The sequence below is a fragment of the Hippocampus bargibanti genome, linkage group LG02 (genome assembly GCF_051943395.1).
Source record: "Hippocampus bargibanti isolate YZ-2025 linkage group LG02, ASM5194339v1, whole genome shotgun sequence".
NCBI classification, from domain to species: Eukaryota; Metazoa; Chordata; class Actinopteri; order Syngnathiformes; family Syngnathidae; genus Hippocampus; species Hippocampus bargibanti.
The window spans coordinates 4,939,080-4,960,199 of record NC_142735.1 but is presented as its reverse complement, the minus strand read 5'-3'; the positions used below and the strand labels follow the sequence as shown (position 1 = coordinate 4,960,199).

The 21,120-nt window shown below is 39.6% G+C and overlaps 1 protein-coding gene across 3 annotated transcripts in view; it reads right to left on the bottom strand.

Moving 5' to 3' along the window:
* gfra4b (GDNF family receptor alpha 4b) overlaps positions 1 to 21,120 on the bottom strand; it is a 36,956-nt gene that overhangs the window by 8,338 nt on the left and 7,498 nt on the right. For all 3 annotated transcript variants that reach the window (XM_089016678.1, XM_089016688.1, XM_089016697.1), the window contains exon 2: positions 393 to 668. In XM_089016678.1, coding sequence (XP_088872804.1) covers positions 393 to 668 — 276 coding nt within the window. The remainder of the gene's footprint in view (positions 1 to 392; positions 669 to 21,120) is intronic.

Sequence of the window (21,120 nt, the reverse complement as noted above, 5' to 3'; positions counted from 1 at the left end):
GGTGAATGGGAGGATGCACCAACTAGGAGTAGTGTGGTTTTAAAAGAAAGTTAAAAAGAGCAATCGTTGTCGGATCAATTTATTCCTGTCTGGTTTTTTTTCTAGGCACCCAGATATTCAGTGTTTATGTCTTTATGTTAATTCAAGGGGTTCTAATAGCTAATTGTTACGGTTGTGTTCAAAGGGACGACAGTAGAAATGGAGAGCAAACTTCAACTTAACATAAATACATTGTAAATAAATTGTGGGTAGTGGTAACATCACCGCCGTTGAACGGCCTGAGAATTTCAATCTCGGCTCTAGGCTTCATGTATGGGGTTTGCATGTTCGACCAGTGCCGGTGTAGGGTTTCCCCATTTGAGAATGATGCCATATATCCATTAATCACTAACCGTGAAGGATGGACTGGTGGAGACTCCAGTAGATACTCAGACAGTTCTTCTCCTTCTTCATTCCCCGTTTACATTGGCAGCCGTGCAAAGGGCTGGAAAGCAGGGCAGACACCGCATTGGCGCACTGGCTCCTGGCTCCGGGGCCCAGTTTCCTGCTGCCGTTGCCTGCCACGCACTGACGCAGAGTGCGCAGGCGTGGACTGCAGGTGTCATCGCTTGAACACATGTCTCCGGCCATCAAACAGTCGCTGCCGGCCAATACAATTGCCAGCAGAGCTGTGGGAGGGAAGTTGAACAACGACTTAGGTCCAAGTTTTTGGAGCAGATGTTCTCAAAAGTTTTATTCCAAGAAAGATTACTTAGCTCTCCAAGTACCACGATCCTATCACCAATACTAAAATGCAACAGTGTAGTACAAATACATTGAAAAAGTAACAGCTGCTTATCTGATTACTCCATCTTTAAAGTAATAAAATTAGATTGCATGGTGAAGCGGTACGTAGACAAACAACAATTCAAACTCACCAACACACCTCGGGACAATTTAGTCTTTGATTAACCTACTCGACGTGAATTAATTATTTATGTGCTTATTTTATCATTGATATTATTTATTATTTATGAAAATATTTTTTGAATAACATATTTTTTAAATTAATTAAAAACTCACTCAGCCTTTTTGATGGACTGGTGTTTCCATTCTTCTCCTGACTTCATCTTCATTCTTCTTCCATTCTTCTCCTATTAAGGTTACTTCTAAATACTCACCTAGACTCCACCAGCCCATAGTTTTTATTTTTTTAAGAAACTCATTTTAATTCCAGGAAAGTTGTGATCTTTAAGACATTCCCTTCCTTTGTCTCTTACCCCTTTGCATGTTTTCACAACGATTCTAAGAAAGTGGCTTCTGTGAGTTTTCTTGGTCATAGTCCAACGCATGACCTCTAATCAAAAGTCTGACACCTCTACCTCAATACACCTCTTCACTTTTATGATAAGCAGATAATTTTGGCACACAATTCTCCACCGCTTTTCAGCTCTTGACAGTGCCATTACCTCAGTATAACTCTCTTTTATACTCTTTAAATTATGTCAGCTAAAACCTTTGTAATAGTCAACAGTGTGTGTGTGCGTGTGTGCGTGTGCATGCGTGTGTGCATGCGTGTGTGTGTGTGTGTGTGTGTGTGTGTGTGTGTGTGTGTGTGTGTGTGTGTGTGTGTGTGTGTGTGCGTGTGTTTGTGTGCGTGTGAATGTGCGTGTGCATGTGCATGTGTGTTGACCATTCCTTTTCTCCATGACAGTTAACTCTGCATGGCACACAAGTTGGAATAGTCACCATTCATTATAAATGCAAATGGGTAAGTTGATTTGACATTTCCAATAAGCTCATCTTGATGTAGCGACAGCTTTAGCCAATTAACCATGTCAGCAATCAATGTGTTTCAAGGCTCAGTTAAGTCGTCACTTTGGCTGTCGCATAAATCACAGGCGGATTAGCCGATCAGTTACCCATGCACGCTGACTAAATGGTCCACTGTAGGAAAGATAAAATGGAAAATGAAATGTAATGAGGCTGGCCGGAGAGGAGGCGTCGGTCTTGCTCTAAAATTTGAACATGGATTTTATGTTTGGATTAACGGGAGTATCCTGACCTCCAAAATCATCAAACTACTTAAGTGACATGTGATTCTGCAGAGGTTCACACTTGGAAAAGCGAGACGATGACGTACTGTTGATCTATTGACGATGTTATGGTCATCATATCTGCCTTTCAGTTCTGAGGGTCTGAGTTCAAATAAATTAGGTTAGGTTTTTTTTGCTCTTTAGACTTCAAGATGGCTCCGCAAGAATGGCTGCCTTTCCAGCAGCTCTTTTAATGTGTTTTTCTACTTCTTTCTTTCCTTTCATCTTCCTTTCATAACTGCTGCGATGAATTGTAAATTTCTCCACTGCGAGACTAATAAAAGTAAATCCAATCCAAATCTCTTCTTGGGCTTTCCGGTGTGGATTTTCCATGTCCCCGTGTGATGGAAACGGTCGGAATACATATCATCGGCATTAAATACAAATTGCTGTACCTCAATTCAGCCAACACCAAAAAATGGAAAAAAGAACAACATACACAAAAAAATCCAAACAAACAAAAAATATGTTCCAGAGAATATCAGCCAGAAGTTAAATGTGAACATGTCTCATCCAGATCAGTGCCCCGTCACTCACAGTAGAATCTGTCAGCTTCTAGGTGTCAAATTAGCCATGCGTTCAAACGTTGTAGCATTGACCGTTCATTGCTTATGCAAAGAAAAAAAAATCAAAGATCATCAAGTTTTACCTGAACTCTGACAGTAAACACAGAAAATTGATTGCTTGAAAAGTCTGTCTCATTTGGGGTCTCTGAAGCACCTGAGGCTAACATCGTTGGCAAGCTGAAAAATAAGTTTTCGACTTTTAACGACGTGCATATTTTGTTTTGATTGAACGCTACAGACAGACTGTAAGTAATGCTATAGACCATTTTCTCCCTGCAAAATTGGTCAGAAGATGTCTCCTTGTACATTCCGGTCGTGTCTTTCACTGCAGATGATGATGCACAGTCGCACAGACGTTGTATGATGAAGGAGCAGAGACACATCAAGCCACTCTGATGCTTAATGGAGAGCTGATTCGTTGCTGTGCCGCCTGCGGTTCCGAGGAGACATGAAGCCTCCTCGGAACGGCAGACGTGAGCTTGTGGAAGCTTATCAAATGTCCAAATGTACACGCAAGCACACAGCTGGTTGGAAGAGAGAAAAGTCTAAATTGAAAAAAAAAACAAATAGCAAAAACGGTTATTCTGCCAAGTTTCCAGTCAACACTCAAGTCCTCGTGATTTTCAATCAGTGTATTTAAATTGGAGGCTTACCACAAAATTACCAGCTGTACAATGTCAGTGCTTTCAATGATTGAAGGCCTATGATAAAGGCTGTGCCTAATTTAGGGCATATCTTTCAAGCATGGGCACCAATTGTTCTACGACAGCTTTCCGCCTTTAGTGCCTTTAATGACCAAAAGCCAATGATAGCCTGAAATGATGTTTATTCCAATTTAATCAGGAACTATTGCTAAAATCTTTTGACAACAACCAAAGTGACATTACGACAAATATCCATCAATCAGTTTTCTGCATCTCCCGCCCCACCTTCCAACAATATAGGGTGCATATTAGCATGCAGATATCCACACTCAAATTAACCCATTAATGGTTAGAGCAGACTGTCCAGCTCCAGGCCTGGTGGGCCACTGTCCTGCCCGTTTTCCACCTGACCTGGCTACAACACACCTGATTCAGATGATGAGCTCATCAGCCAGCTCTGAAGCAGCATCAAAACGGTCCTGATGATTTTAATCGGGTGCATTGCTCCTGGGAGAGCTGGAAAACAGGCAGGACACCGGACCTTGAGAACCGACTTTGGACACCCCTGAGTTAGCTTCTTCAACTTGCGGGTACATTGATTTTTCTGAACCGCTTATCTTAATTAGGGGTGCAGGTATGCTAGAGGTGAGAGGTGAGCTTCAAACCCAGAATCTCATAACTGGTAGACTCAGTGGCGGACCATGCACATCACCCCTGGGCCTTCAGTAGTGCTACCTCTGAATCAATTCAAGCTGCTAACTGTAAATAAAAAGTGTGGTGTAATTTACTAGAGAAAGAAATACTTTTTACTTTTTCTTTAAACAGTTTGAATTTTTACCATGAACATGTGGATTCATGATATGGGATCAGAAGTCGCTCTTTCACACCGTAGAGAAGATTGAACAACAGGATTGGGAAGCATTTCCACGCTTTCTTCATGATGTCCATTTTTCCTGAAAAAGTCCGTCTTGAAAATGGATTTAACAGTTAATCTGCAACTAAATCCATTTCTTCTCCTCCTTCAACTTTTGTGGATTGACGAAACCGCAATTAAATCAACACAACAATGTATTTACTTATGCAGTTCGATACAGGTACAGTGAGCTAGCTCTGGCCAGTATGCTGTTGTCACTAGCGGCTGGCTATGATTGACCGGTGACTAGCCATCATAGATTGTGAGAACTCTGACGTTATCCAGATCTGTGAGCAAGCCCGGCACATCACCAACTCAAAATCTAATTGGTTAAAGCAACAGTCATTACGGTAGTTAAAGCAACACAGTCATCGACACCATATTTAATGCGACAGGCCTCGTAGAACTCATTGTGAAGGCGACCAGGTAGATTTTTGACCCTGGTAACGAAAGATGGCTTAAATGTGATTGGTTAAATACTTAAATACGAAACCACACATCTGGAAGCAGCGCCACCAGGGAAAAGCAATGAAAGGAAGGAAGGAAGGAAAGGAAGCTGAAAGACAGTTTGAATTTATTTAATAAGAATTTTGGACAGATAATTTGAAATATAATATAATCAGTCTGTGATTCAGATATTTTTAGGCTAGCAGAGAAGGCCTTGCAGGCCCTGACGGCCCACCACTGCGTAAACAGACATGCAAACCACTTGGAAACTACGGTGCACGGTCTTCACTTGACGAGTTTAAGTGCAAAAATTGTCCATCATTTTACATCAACTTGTATAGTTTTGCTTCTTAAACGTCAGCATAAAATATGATTGACTTTCAACTTCTTAGGCTACGGGCAATTGTGAGTTTTTATCATCAATGAATCTGTCAATTGTTATATTTATCTATTATTATATTAATGTGTCTGCCACTCAAATGCCAAGAAAAAAGCAGATGGAGGGGGCGAGTGCCATATAGTTACGAATACTTAACAACAAAATCTCCATTTCGTACTTACACGCTCCCAGCATGCCTTTGGTTAAAATGTGCTAGTGCCAGACACAATGAGATGTGACATGAATCAAGTGAGCCTCCTTCACCATAAAAACGAAGAACATGGCAAAATCCATTGTGTGCTTTATTATGGCGCTGTAAATCCGTAAGCATTTGCTTTGTTTTTCAATTTTATAGAACCAGATGTGCACTAAAATGGCCATGTGCGACGACGGCGATGTTATTTAAATGCCTTTCATAGCCTCCTTGAGAATGCCTTCGCTTTATGTCTCACTTTGATTTTGTGTCTCAGTGATGTGTAATCAATGTCATCGCTCATCCACATTGCTGGACATTTGGGAGCACGTGTTCAATGAAAGTAAAATTGGAAATCTGGGACCGCGTGCCTAGACTCCGAAACAGAAGTGTTAATTATGGGGGGTTTGAGGGTGAGCACGGTAGCTCAATTACATTGTTTATTAGGGCTCCTTTGCTCGTCTTTATTTTAAAGCCTGAGACAAGAGGTCACTCTGGGAACACGGCTTGACACGGAGATCTAAAAGAACAGGTGCTCTCAAGTGGAAAAAAGCCTGTTCACCGCTGCACAAGCAAATCCTATCAAGCATTTAATGAGTGCTCCGGACCGATCAGGATTTGGTTCACATCGCAGATGACTCCAATTTATGAGGAAGGACACTTGAAAGTCTTTCCTAAAATATTATCAGAGTTTAAATCAATGAAATGATCATTTATTTTGGTGATGGCATCTTTTTTGATTGTCTAAATTTGATGTGCGGCCTTTTTTACTTTTTTGCATGATACAGCAAAACTATATTTCTAAATATGAAAGCAAATAAATTGTCTATAAATACTTAAAGGACAACCGACACCATTTTTTTTTTTTGTTTCCTGATCGACATCAAAAAAACGTTTTATAGCATCTAAAATACCCGAAACCCGCAGGCTGATATTTTTAGTCAAATGCAAAACACCAATAAAAATGATTTAAAGTGTCCCAAAACTACTTCAAAATGACCTCGGAGATGCCGAGTTTCAGAAGGTCCCGCCCGCTTGCTCGTGACATCAGGCCAGGACGTCTTGTCTTGCTCTAGAATCAAAACAATGGCTTCAGATTCGGAGAAAATGCTTTCTAGTTACTCATCCCGTTATGAATATGATTCAAATAGTTCTGAAGAGGAAAGCATAAATATTTGCAATCGAGTATAGAAGTCCTCCTGTATCAATTCGAGCCGTCAGGACTCCAATGTAGCATCCCAGAAGATGCACAAGATGGCGCCCAAGCTCCGTTGGAAATGGGCTGATTTGTCTGCTGGGAATTTGTGTCAACTAGTATCAAATAGTAGTCTTGGTGCAACACACAACGATTCACCATCACATTATTTATCTGTTTTCCGTCTAATTTCGCCATCAACACGGATCAATACGAAGTTTTCAGACCAAACAAAGTACCCAAAATGCATTGTGTGTCGCTTGCTCAGTCAGGGGCGTTCCAGATGTGATGTCACGTCAGCCATTGTCATCTACTCGAAAACTGGACTTCCTGAATATTCAGCGTGAGTCTCAAAACGTAAAATACAGCTATATGCCATGGAATATTTGTAAAATACTCTCAGTCGAAGTGATTTTACAAATTATGGACACAACTTGTCCGGGGGCGTCGGTTGTCCTTTAAGCAATTCCCATGACTGAAGAACAATATTTTCCGGTGTATAAGACGCACCCAAAAGCCCTGATTTTCTTCAAAAGATAACCCTGCGCTTTATATGCAGGTGTGCCTTATATATGAAGTAATATTGAGCCACAACGGGTCTCGCAACGACTGTCAGCAGCCACGACTCCATTTCCCCCTGGACAGTAGAAGAAGTAGTAGTGCGTAACCCTTATAGTGTGGTGTGCCTTATATTTGGGAAACGTTTATATATTTAAATATTACATTTGGAAACCTGTTTTCATTCATTGAAGATGGAACATTTTGAAAATCCACCGTTCATTGGGGGTGTGACTTAAACTCTGGTCCATCTTATCTACCGGAAAAGAAGGTAATTTGAGGCTGAACACACATCATTTGGGAATGAATATCAAGTGTTTTTGCTACAAATCTGTCATGATTTGCAAGTTGGTGGTGGTGGTGGTGCCCCAAAAAAGCAGGCAGGAGGGAGGAGCAAGGTGTATTTGACGAATTCTATTAAATTCGGCAGGAAAAAATTCTCATACAACAAAGTCATCTGAACAAAAAAGGTCCAAAGTAGCAAACAAAATCAGGAATAAAACCTGACAGGGTGAAACAAACAATGACCCGACACGAAAGGTCGTGCCGGGAGTCCTTTTAATTGCCACTGATTAAAACGACCAACACCTGTGCAGCTGCAGGCGGGGCCCTACAGTGCCACCCGTTGATCGCAAACTGAAACGTGACAAAATAATGAGTGGATTTACAAAAACCAAGACATCATTTAGATGGAAAAAAATGAGTGAAAACCCAATCATTCCACTGTAGTTCAAAATCAGCAGCTTTTCAACTTCAGCGCTTAAAAACTAAGTACGCCATGAGCCAACTCTGGCCCTTTTAAATATGGCTTTAAATTCCCTTTTCTCACATAAAACTACCTGCCTATCCTTGACTATCCTAATAACACAATCATTTTAAAATGAGTAGATAAATGAGGCTTTAGGAGAGTCACACTTTTTTTCTTGCTACTTGGTCGGTATAAAGAACTGTCTGGAAGGTGCTAGCCCCAAAGGGCTACGTAAATGAAATGCAAAACGCTAGCCGGTATGGAAGTACATCACGTCAACAGATCCTGCATATTTTATTTTTAAAATATATTATTATTATTTTATTATTTAATTGATTGCAAACGTGTATGCTTTCCTCTTCAGAACTATTTGAATCCTATTCATAACTAGATGTGTAACAAGAAAGCATATTCTTGGAATCTGAAGCCATTGTTTGGATTCACTAGCAATGCAAGACGTCTTGGCGTGACGTCATGAACTGAGGGCGCGACTTTCTGAAAATGCCCAATTCGTAGCTCAATTTTTTGCAGATTTTGGACACTTTAAGTCATTTTTATTGGTGTTTTGCATTTGACTAAAAATATCATGCGTGTTTTGGGTATTTTAGATGCTATAAAACGTTTTTCTGGTGTCAGTTAAAAAACAAAAAAGTGACGTTGGTTGTCCTTTAAAACTACATAAAATATACCTTATTTTATATATAACAAATGTGCTATTGTATTGTAATTAAAGAAATTAAGTGTACTGTATATTGAAACTGGTGCACAGATAGTTAAAATTTTTAAGCAGGCATACTGGATGCATTATTCATTATCAAATTCTTAATAACCTTTCTGGGAAGACTTTATTCACAGATTTCATTGTTAGTGGCACAATATCCGTGACTCAAATCAATGCTTTCCTATTATTGTGGTCTTTGGCATCATTTGGTCACATCATCAAGCATCACACTGAGCATCACAGAAATTTCACAAAAAGCTGTTAAGCATTTTTAGTAAAAGGTTTTTCCATCGGATAAAGAAACACAAGTGTTGAATTTGTGACCAGTGACCCTCAAATAGGCAAGTCGTGAGTTCAACAAATGTGTAAATGGGGATTCATGTCACTTTCTTTTCTCAAGTGTCACCTAAAAAGTCAAAAGGAACCTGACCAACGAAGACACATGGACTGTTACGATTTGCAAGATGGTGGTGGTGGACCCCAAAAAAGCAGGCAGGATGGAGGAGCAGAGTATATTTGACAAATTGTATTAAATAAAGTCAGCAGGAACAAAATCTCAACAAACAAAGTAATGACAACAGAACGGTCCAAAGTAGCGAACAAAACCAGGAGTAAAACATGACAAGGTGAAAAAAATATGACAGGATGAAATAAACAATGAGCCGACGCTAAATGGTCGTGCCGGGAGTCCTTTTAACTTCAACAGATCCTGCATAAGGCAAAATGTTAAGTGATTCACTTTCGAGAAGCGTCTTTTCTATCACAGATGGTCTCATTAATGTAGAGCGGGAAATGAGTGGGTGCTTAAGGAGGAATAACATATCCGCTAACTTGTTGAAACCATTTGAAACTTTTACTGATAGCTCATTGATGGAAGTGAATTGCGGCGTAGACAACGGTGGCAACCGGGGATTAACATGACATGCGGCTCATGAATGGCTCCAACATGGCTCCACTGGGCACACATGGCAAGACTCGTCACCTCTTTTCAATGTAAATGGAGCTTTTATGCTAGAGAACAAGAAGAAAAGGGAAAAAGATTTTGAGGTGAAGCCGACTGAATAAATTCTTCCATAACAATACACTTAAGTTGCACTATTATCCGGGCGCATGGCTGTAATTATAGTGTGTCACACTACCATTTGTATGATAATCACACTGAAAGTTCCGTATGACTCTCAAGGTATACAATGGCAACTTGTGTGTGTGTGATACCTTGTACAGTCTGTTCATGCATTTCTGCAGTCCTCTTTTTTAATATATGTGATTAACCTTGTCACTCAAACTTGACAAGAACCAAACAATGAAATGTGTCTACCATTATATTTAACTTGAAATGGAACTTTACACACTGTCAGTGGCATGCAATCAACTGAAAATTTGTAAGGTACACAGAGATTTCATTTTAAGACTTTACCAGTCTGCAAACAAAACTTCATCAGTTTGTACCACCTACAACACTTTCTTTTTCTGGCCAAAGTCAGCGACCTTAAGACAGTATTCGACTGGCAAAACAACATACAGTGATACCTCAGCTCACAAACATGTTTGGTTCCTAGAAAGTGTATGTGAGGCGAAACGTTCATCTTCTGAACATTTATTTCCCATAAGAAACTATTAAAATGTGAATAATCCGTTCCCAGGTCCCCATAAAACATAATTTTCTACTAAATAAGCCTTAAAGGACAACCGACGTCTCCGGACAGGTTGTGTCCATAATTTGTAAAATGGCTTCAAATGACTTCTACTGAGCATATTTTACAAATATTCCACCGCATATAGCTATATTTTACGTTTTAAGACTCGCGCTGAATATTCAGCAAGTCTTGTTTTTGAGTTGGTGACGAGTTCGTACGTGACGTCACTAAAGGACCGCCCTTTACCGTAAAAAAAGACGCATTGTAGCGGTCCTTCCATCACGTCAATGTATTTTGCTGTACTTGTTTGGTCTGGGGACCTCGTGTTGCACCCAAAAGCCGCCAGAAGGCCAGAAGAGGGCGTCCAAGCTCCATATAAGGAATTTATCAGCCTGTGGAAACAGAGGTGGCCACAGGAGGTCGCCATTGTGCCTCTTTTTTGGGGTGAGAGATTTTCCCCGAATGTTGCCTCAAAGTGGCATAAATAAATTCTTTAATCGATTGCAAACATGTATGCTTTCCTCTTCAGAACTATTTGAATCATATTCATAACTAGATGTGTAACAAGAAAGCATATTCTCCGAATCTGAAGCCATTGTTTGGATTCACTAGCAATGCAAGACGTCTTGGCGTGACGTCACGAACTGAGGGCGGGACTTTCTGAAAATGCCCAATTCGCAGCTCAAAAGGTTTTTCCATCGGCAAAAGAAACACAAGTGTTGAATTTGTGACCAGTGACCCTCAAATAGGCAAGTCGTGAGTTCAACAAATGTGTAAATGGGGATTCATGTCACTTTCTTTTCTCAAGTGTCACCTAAAAAGTCAAAAGGAACCTGGCCAACGAAGACACATGGACTGTTGCGATTTGCAAGATGGTGGTGGTGGACCCCAAAAAAGCAGGCAGGATGGAGGAGCAGAGTATATTTGACAAATTGTACTAAATAAAGTCAGCAGGAAAAAAATCTCAACAAACAAAGTAATCCAAACAGAACGGTCCAAATTAGCGAACAAAACCAGGAGTAAAACATGACAAGGTGAAAAAAATCTGACAGGGTGAAATAAACAATGAGCCGGCGCTAAATGGTCGTGACGGGAGTCCTTTTAACTGCCACACATTAAAATGGCCAATACCTGTGAAGCTGCAGGCCCTACAGTACCACTTGTTGGTCGCAAACCGAAACGTGAGGAAAACTAATTTTTTCATGTGCAAAATAGCTAAAATGGGCATTTATTAAAGCATTATACTCTGTGATGTTTTTGAGCTTACGTTCCCAAAACTGTAATAGTTTCAGTTCATCAATTTCGTATATTGAATACCGTGAAGCAATGTCAACATGGGTTGAGTCAGGCAGGACCGAATAAAAAGTTGCATGCTTCCCCATTCCCCAAAAACACTGATCTTGCTTGACACAATCATTCGTGTCAAGCAAGATTAGTGTTTTGGTGACCTGAAGTTTGGTGCAACAGTAACATATGTTGTTTTTTTTTCCAGAACCCAAACAGCTGTTTCTTTCTTTTCTCTCAAAAGACATGGACAGAACTACTGAGGCATACAATCTCAAGCAGCAGGTTATACTGCAAAAAAGTCCCACCAAATTCCACTACATTAATAGTTTCAAGCATACAGTAAATATCTCGATTCCAATGGGATTTTCTCACACCAGTATTGAGAAGGTCATTTCATAGCATAATAGATTCTCAATGAGTGAGCGGCATCAATGCAAAATGCATACGCAGTCTAATGTTGTTTTTCGTTGCTAATAAACACAGCAGGGAGTGCTAATTAATGCGTAGCGAAACCAAATGTCAGCATTGTCGCAACACCTTATTAGACCCTTGTTTAACCAGCTTGAAAGGATTTAACTATGTTTTTTCCTTTGCCTTCGTGTGACATTTTCCTTTTGGGAAACGAGGGTTTAAAGAGAAAATCTTCTGAAAATCAGAACAATTCTGAGTGTCAGAAGTCCATTTTTTTACATTTGGTGGTTGACTGATTTAGTGTGCTTCCTTTTATTAGACAGTCAGTTAACTTCTGATAAAGTTATCTGGAGATACCTGGTGACAAAGTGGAGAGAGAGAGAGTGGAAGAGAGAGAGAGAGAGAGAGAGAGAGAGAGAGAGAGAGAGAGAGAGAGAGAGAATTAGCGGTGATGTTTCCTAATATTCTGACTACTAGTACTTAATACACTGAAATCACCTCATATTGATCGTGTCGATCAACAATGAACATCTTAAAACATTTGATGTACAAGATCATTTTTTGAAGAGGTGAAAAGGCTGGAGATACCTGGTGACAAAGTGGAAGAGAGAGAGAGAGAGAGAGAGAGAGAGAGAGAGAGAGAGAGAGAGAGAGAGAGAGAGAGAGAGAGAGAGAGAGAGAGAGAGAGAGAGAGAGAGAGAGAGAGACCCAGAGAGAGAAAGAGAGAGACCCAGAGAGAGACCCAGAGAGAGACCCAGAGAGAGAAAGAGAGAGAGAGAGACCCAGAGAGAGACCCAGAGAGAGAAAGAGACACAGAAAGAGACGCAGAGAGAGACACAGAGACGCAGAGAGAGAGAGAGAGAGACAGCGAGACAGCTCAAATTATGCAACACTGTGAGCATTCAAGTTGACATACTGTAGAGTATCTCGTTGCATGCGTGTGTCTGTGATCTGGTTATTTACAGTGGAGTGTAAATTGAATTTTCCCATAGGCAGTAACTTAGAATGGGTAAAAAAACGAAATACATTTCACAATGGTGATGGCGAGGATCTGGAAATTCAGAATTTGTGCCTATAAAAATTACTGTAACATACAGTGTGTACGTACAGTAGTGATGTGCCCGACTGTGCCGAGGTATTGAGGCGTGCGTCGAGTAAACCGGGGAAAAAAACAAAAACATCTCTGAAGCACGCTACGAGATATGTTGATTATGCATTTGGCCACACCCGAAGACTCGGGAACACGCGTGGCTATATGCCCGAAGCCTCGCACGACGGATTTCCTACGTCATCGCCAACTCATAATTACGGGGGTCACTCGAAATAAAATGATGCACCGAGACGACAATGAGCTGACGGCTGACACTGACGCACCCAACTGCCATCTTCAATTGGATTTGTTTTGCATTGGACCCACCGTGCGCAATGAAAAAGAAGAGAGCATCCCCTTTCTGGGATCATTTCATTGAAAACACACAGAACTAATACACTGTATATATTGTATATTCTAAACTACTGTGACAACACAATGGATCCCTCGTTGTAATGTCTTTCTTCTACTTGCTGATATTTCAAAAGGTGAAGTGTAAACTTTGTTCTAAACAACTTGGGTACCAACAGAACACGTTTCCCTCAACAAAAATGAATGAAAGGTGTGTCTTGTTAATTGTTTGTGTGTCAATGTCTAAAGTAAAGGAAATGTCCTCATTGTGAGACTATTAAGCCTATTTTATCTTATGTTATCTTATTCTTTCAAGTAACACACGCACATTCATTCACACCACACCTCCCTGACATTTTTATGCAAGAGGTTTAGGGCTAGCAAAGACAAAAAAAAATGTTTCATCGCAGAATCCTGACTTTATAGTCAGGATTCTGGGATACTTTATGCTCATAATCCTGACTTTGATATCAAAAGTCGCATTTTAAAGTGAGGATTTGTAGTTTAGCTTTTTTGAATATTGCTGTGCCGACGACCATTTTGTGTTTGGGAGTCTTTTACTGAGCGAGTTGCTTGTTCTGTAGCCACAAAGGGACATAAGTCTTCTTGTGCCGGTCCCAAGCCCGGATAAATACAGAGGGTTGTGTCAGGAAGGGCATCCGACGTAAAAAGTCCCCACGGAGTGTGTGGCTCTAATGTGTGGCGATTCTTGTTCAGGGCGGGAATATGCAAAAGAATGTTGCTCTGGTTTCACATAGATCACTCAGACCGAGCTGTCGAATCCTTTGTGGCATTCTCTTTGTCCAATTAATTAGAGCCTTAATAAGCGCTCTGAGAGGGATGCAACTGGTGTCTGCTGAGTGGTGACAGAGCCAAAGGCTTCCTTGAGCAAATGAGGCCAAATTCTTGCCACGGCGGCCTTTAATGAGAAGCAAAAAGTATTCAGCTGTCAGGGAAAGTTCATGTTCACTTGAGTTTGTAGATGCAGCATTAGGAAAAATAGCTCTCTTTCTTGTTTCTATTTATAATTGTATTTTATTTATTGTATTGTATTTGTGATTTATTTTATTTATTATAGTGCCTATGCTTGTCTGTGACTAACTAAAGTGTCCTTGAGAATTTTTAAAGGCGCTTAAAATGTATTATTATTATTATTATTATTATTATTATTATTATTATTATAAAAGTTAGATATGCAGTGTTCCCCAGCTAAATCTTTTGTGGAACATGTCTGTCTGTCTGCCATGGAATTCCATAATGCCTCGTAAGTGAAGAAATCTGTCGCTTGTAGGGTTTGCTTTTTATGGTTTGCTTTTTATGGTTTTTTTTCAGGGGGGGTTATTTTAATAACTATGTTCATACATTTCAATGTTTTTGAAGAATGTGTGTGTGTGTGCATGTTTGTGTGTGTTTGTTTTAATGGTCGCTCTACATTGCAGCTTGTCATTTGCCTATAGCGGCCGGGTGTAGAATGCATCCCTGCATTGATTGATGCTTCACTGTACCTGCTTTTCACTGAGTTCCTGTAACCCTTTTCACACGGCAATTTTCGTGCGCTGCCAAATCGAGCACATAATGCATCTTAACTCAATCACTGCCATTCCCGAATTTATTCAGGTGTTGAAAATATGACGTGGATTGCCATTCCCGAATTTCTTCGGGTTTTGTTTTTTTTTTTCTTGCGGGGCTGCTGATAAAGCACCGGTCAGACCTCTGACTATGTTTTTTCCCTTTTGTGCAGCCCCTCCCCACTTTCACCTCATATTACTCCAGACCCATAAAATTAAGAATTAACTCATTTTTTTCTGATGAAAGACAAAAGTATACGGTTTATTATGCTGAATTGAGTCTGTCTGTGTAAGTTCCCAGTCGTAGAGGTGTGGTCCATCGATGAAAAGGTTTCTTCAGCCGTCATCTGTACATCTGTACTTTTGTACAGATGACGACTGAAGAAACATTTTCATCTATGCTGATTTGAATGTTTATGTAATCCAAAAACTCTATTCTGTGGGTCCTGGACACATTTTTTGTGCGTCTGGCAGTGAATTAGTTAATGTAACTTCTGCCATGGTTTATGAGCTAATAAGAAAAACGGTAAAACACAAGCCGTATGTATCACGAGTACGTATGTGTAAAATTCACACATAACCCGCTCCGTTGAGATATGACCAAAGCAATTATAAACAACCAAACAAATGAATAATGAATGAATGAATGAATGAATGAATGAATGAATAAATAAATGCGCACGCACACACATACATACATACATACATACATACATACATACATACATACATACATACATACATACATACATACATACTGTACATACATACAAAAAGACATACATACATGTACATACATATACATAGCATGTTAAGCGCTTTGTTTCAGTTTCAGCTGTTGTTAAAGCGCTATATAAATCAATATGTATTGTATTGTATAAATGCATACATATATGAACAAATATATCAATTAATAATTAAAAACAAACCTGGACTCATGCATTGTAAATAGCATAGGCCACTTTATAATAATAATAATACATAATATTAATACATTACATTTTAAGCGCCTTGCAAAGCTCTCAAGGACACTTTACAGTCACAGACAAGCATAGGTGCTATAATAAATAAAATACAATCACAAATAGAATGCAATAAATAAAATACAATTACAAATAGAAACGAGAGACAACTACACAGTAAATGCAATTTTAAATATAAATTATAATATTTAATATAAATGTATGTCAAGTCAAAAAAGTTACATATATCAAATGTGCTTTTTTTACCGTACGCATTTTATACATTGCTCTATGTACAGATCATTTTATGAACCTTTTTTGTGCAGTTGTACATTTCAGTCTCCTGACCTTTTTTGTGCATTATCTTTGACCCCTTCACCCCAACCCCTTAGGTTCAATTTTGCTGCTGTAGATTACAAATATCCCTATTGTGGCATTATTAAAGGCTTTCTAATTGTGAATCGAATTATGGCTTACATGCCACCCTAACGACAAGTACCAGAGGAAAAAGAAATAATTTGAATACGGGAAGGCATGTCACTGTGCTCTCTGTAAATGGCCAAGCTGACGATGCAATTTTGCAGTATATCAGTGTAAAAATGGCTCCTAAAAGTTTTAATAATTACAATTCATTGAACTTGCGAGTGCCAATTTGTCGACTGCATCACTGGCTGCACCTCAGCGATTAATCTTGGCATGGAGATCGGAAGTGCAATCCTCCCCCCTGCATCAAGCAGATGTTGTAAATCCACTGCAGCTCGCACAGACAGGTGCCCTCCAGCCACTGTTTTTACCCTTCTTCTGTCTGCTGCCTCAGTAATGGCACATTTCCTTTCCAGGAATGCTGAGGGAATGAGGCGGCACACTGTCAAGCTTCTATCATCTCCTCATTACAAGGTTATACAGGTTAGATGAGTTGACCAATCAAATCATAGGGGGGCAGTGGCAGGAAGCAAATACTCATTGTCAGGCAGTGGTGTGAAAAGTCAGGCAGGGCGAACATTTGCACATTGCAACTTGTTCTTTATCACATATTTCAAAAAAATAATAAGTGCTGGGAATTTTCAAATGCAGATGTTTTTCACAATACAAACTGTCCCTCAGACAATTCTTCTTGAAAACGGTTTGTTACAAAATGTTGGAAAACAAACTTAACAACAGAGAATGAAAAAGCTGTTGTTTTGTCCAAGTTCTGACTCCATACTGTCCATTGACATTCTCCTCAGAAATGTACACATAAAATAAATAAATGTAACCGAATAACAAAACTGAACAGACTGAAACACACTGAAACACACCTTCCACACAAACTGGATCATGAGAAGAAAAATTCCATTCTCATGGAGGTTGCTAAACTAGCAAGAGAATGTATGTTGAACAGAAACGGTGCAGCAACACAGACAGACAACAGATCAATACTCAAAGTATTAACTTAAGTGTATTAACTATCCCTTGAAAAACAGGCAATTTCGCTAACTGGTTTATTTAGGTGTATTTTGTGTATTTCTTTTTGCATAATGAATGGCTTGTATTTACTCTCTCTAAATGCATTATTTTTGGGTACAGTCCCCTAGAGTTAGATTTTAATTTCTATAAAATGAAAAAACAGTATTGTTCTTTTGGTTTTTGTATTTTTATATGAAGCTGGACTAAATGATTGCCTATTTCATTAGTTTGAATTGGGGGGAAAAAAGATGCATGATCACAGAACACAACTCATTCACTGCCATTCTGGAATTTATTCGGGAATTGAAAATATGACGTAGAGCGCCATTCCCGAATTTGTTCGCCTTTTGGGTTTTCGTGCTGGGGTGCCGATAAAGCGTGTGCTTTTTCCCTTCCACAGTAGTGCAGCATTTCCCTTTTTGTCCATGTTAGCGCTTTGTTTCAGCTTCAGCAGTTGTAAAAGTGCTCCATAAACCAATCTGTATGTATTGCATTGTATTTTGGACAGCAAACCTCATTTCAAGTATATAAATCCAGACCCATATATTTTAAGAATTAACTCTTTTTTTCTGATGAAAGAAGAGAGTCGAAAGTTTCTAACGCTGCATTGACTGTTTATTATGATTTTGTGTTTATCATGTTTGTTAAAGTAATTATAAGTGCCTTGCATGCTGGGTCCGAGAGGACAGTAATTTCATCCGTGCTATATGTCATGCATATTAGCATATTTGACAATACAGCTGATTTGGAATTAAGAAATACAGTAAAGTCTCGTTATATCGATATCGGTTATATCGATAGTACTGCTTATTACGATACTATTTCTATGAACGCAAGGAGAAAATGTACATGCCGCAGGATCGAATATATCGATAGTCCGGTTATATCGATATTTTTTCCAACTACCGAGAATATCGATATAACAAGACTTTACTGTAATTGAAACTCACACAAAAAGGAGGGAAGACGTATCTTTGATGATTCTTTACTTGCAAGGAGAATAGACAAGACAGTGTACAGGGTACGGAGTTCTCACCTATTCTAAACAATCTTTGTTCCCTCTTCCCTTTTATTACAGTGACTGGCCTTGGTAGACAGTTTCTCGTGAGCAGGAAATTCTGTTAATCTAAACAAAGTTTCAGGTGCGTTACTCTGGCATCCAAATGAAGATGAGCTGGGTTCCAAGAGAAACGTTAAATGTATGATTACGTGTATGAGAATTTTTATTATAAGCATAACCATTCTTCATTGCAAGCACAATTAATGTATCATAAGCAAATGTATGATAACTAAAAAGAATAACCCAACCCCTAACCTGACTGACTTTTGACTTTAACTTTATGTAGTCCTAAAACTCAATATTCTGTGGGTCCTGGAATTTGAGTGACAATGACAAAAACCCTGGCACTGGAATGGGCACATTTTTGCACGTCTGGCAGTGAATGAGTGAACCTTTAACACAGATTTTCAACTGAGATCTTGGCTGACATTTGTTTGGTTTTAGCGTGATCAATAAACAAAAGAAGACGGATGTCAAAGTACCCCCAGGACTCTTCACTTTTCATAAGTGACCCTCTATGGCGGAACAAACCTTGTTTGATTTTAACAAGTCAATTGTTATTGTGTTTTAGTTTTTTTACAACACTCAGTTACAGTACATATGGTGTATGCAATATATTTGTTAAAAATTTGTTAAATATCATCAACTTCTTTTTTGTGTCAATATCATTGGGCACAATGGATAAGGGGGTGAGATACTCCGATTGTGCGGATTAAACTCAAATGCTTTGTAAATATATGCATGGTACGTCACTGGTCTTCTCCTTGAAGTCAATCTGTACCCTCATTAAATGTGACTGATCAATTAGGATATGCAATTCCTTAAGGATGACCTGTTCATCCTTTTAGCCAAATCCTACTCTCAGTTCATGTCATTGCATGACCCTCTCAAATCTCAAATCTATGTCATTTTTTTAAAAGGAAAGATAAAATCATAGATCCCCGATAGATAGTTTGACAGATCGTTAGGATGCAGTGTTTCTCCTTGCTGTCAGGTTCCATTAAATCGAATTGAGGCAGGACAAATGACCTGTCAGGGTTTGCGAGCTTCTCGTCATGCGGCGGTTTCCTGCATTTCCCATATCTACAACACAATGATAATTCAATTTATTTCATGCAAACAGGCATTTCCAGACATTCCTTTTGATTGTGGCCACACACATCTGTCGCTGATTTGATTAACAGAAAGAGACCCTACTGAGCATAAGAGACAGCAAATTAATTTCTGTAGAAAAAAGCGTCGCCCTTGTGGACGTTCCGGCTTGGGAACACTGATAAGGAACTATTGCATTATCTCGGCTGAGGCTCAGTAGTATTTACTTGTTCGTGCATGGAAACTACCACTGCAACTTCAATATAGTCGAAGGCCACAATGACTTTTTAATGAAAGAACATTAATAATGCAGCGTGCGCACGTATCAAATAGCGCTTTTGCTGGCTTCATTCATCCTGACTCTCATGAAATCTGTGCAATGAAGAAACGCGGGCGCATCCATCGCCGGGCAGATGGACGGCCCGGAAGCATTGAGGTCGGCTTGTATTGTATAGCTTTCAAGATTGTTTACGCAATGGTCTTGCGTTGCACAACACTTGTAACAAAGCTCTGATGACATATAGCGGGGCCGTGTAATCGGCTAATGTGTATGGAAGGTTGAAATGTGAGCGACGGCAGGGGGATGTATGATCACTGGGGGAAGGGTAAAAGCAAGAACCGGACTGCTTTTAAATAAGATCATAAATAGGATACCCAAGGTAGCTGAAGTCAACTGCCAAAAGAGTACGTCTGTGTAGGCTCTCAGTCGCACAGGAGTGGTCCATCGCTGAAAAGGTTTCTTCAGCCATCACCTGTACTTCTTTGAAGGTGTCGGACGTTTTGCTTCTCATCCAAGAAACTTTGTCAGCGAACAATTTTTTGGGGCTGTTCGCCCTACGTCCCTAATGGACTGCAGTACATATGCACCTAAAAGCTAGCAACCACTCATTTGACGACAGTGGGGTTAAAATCTTAGCGAAAGAAAATAGATGGTTTGAAAGAGGAGTAAAAGAAGCTATTTTTATAAAACAGCAAAACCCTTCACTAAATCACCATGGTGGTGTGAGGTTTAATTTGGAGCGTGCTTACAACAGACGTCTTAGATCGTTACCACATAGGCTTAGTCATGCTGATGAGGTGATACCAGAGTGAATGGGGCAATCAGTGTGAATGAATGAATGAATGAATGAATGAATGAATGAATGAATGAATGAATGAAAATACTGTTTAGAAAAAAAAACTTACTTAACTGAAAACTAAATCTGACATGTATAAAACTAACTATAAATATTTCCATATGCTACACTTTTTTTGTGTAAATCTAATATGCTCTGGAAATCCATTGTAGAATCAGTAAGTCTACTATCAAAATCATCTGTTTCAACCAAGGCTTACCCCCTTCTTTCATCTTCATATTTAGCAGAACCAAAATGCAATCATGGGCAATACTCATTGAATATGACAAGAGTTGCGAGTGCCTAACCGGGTGTATGTCACCTTTGCACATTATTTTTTGTAAAAGATTATTTCTTGTATACTTCAAATTCCGTGCTCAGCTGAGCCGGTGGCCTGGAATTTTAGCTCAGTGGTCAGCAGTCTGGGTTCGATCAAGGTTCGTCGTATTCCGCAAGGGTTAAAATGCCACCAGTGACCCATATCCATTGCTGATAGTAAACGGTGGAGCATCTGCTTGCAGATGTTGGGTCAAAAAAGGTTGAGCACCGCTGACGTAAGTGACAATTTGAGGAATTTTAGATGAGGAAGTCCGACACTGGATACTCCATTTTACTATCACAGTCGATATCACAGTGTCATTGAGGCAGAACTGAAACTAAAC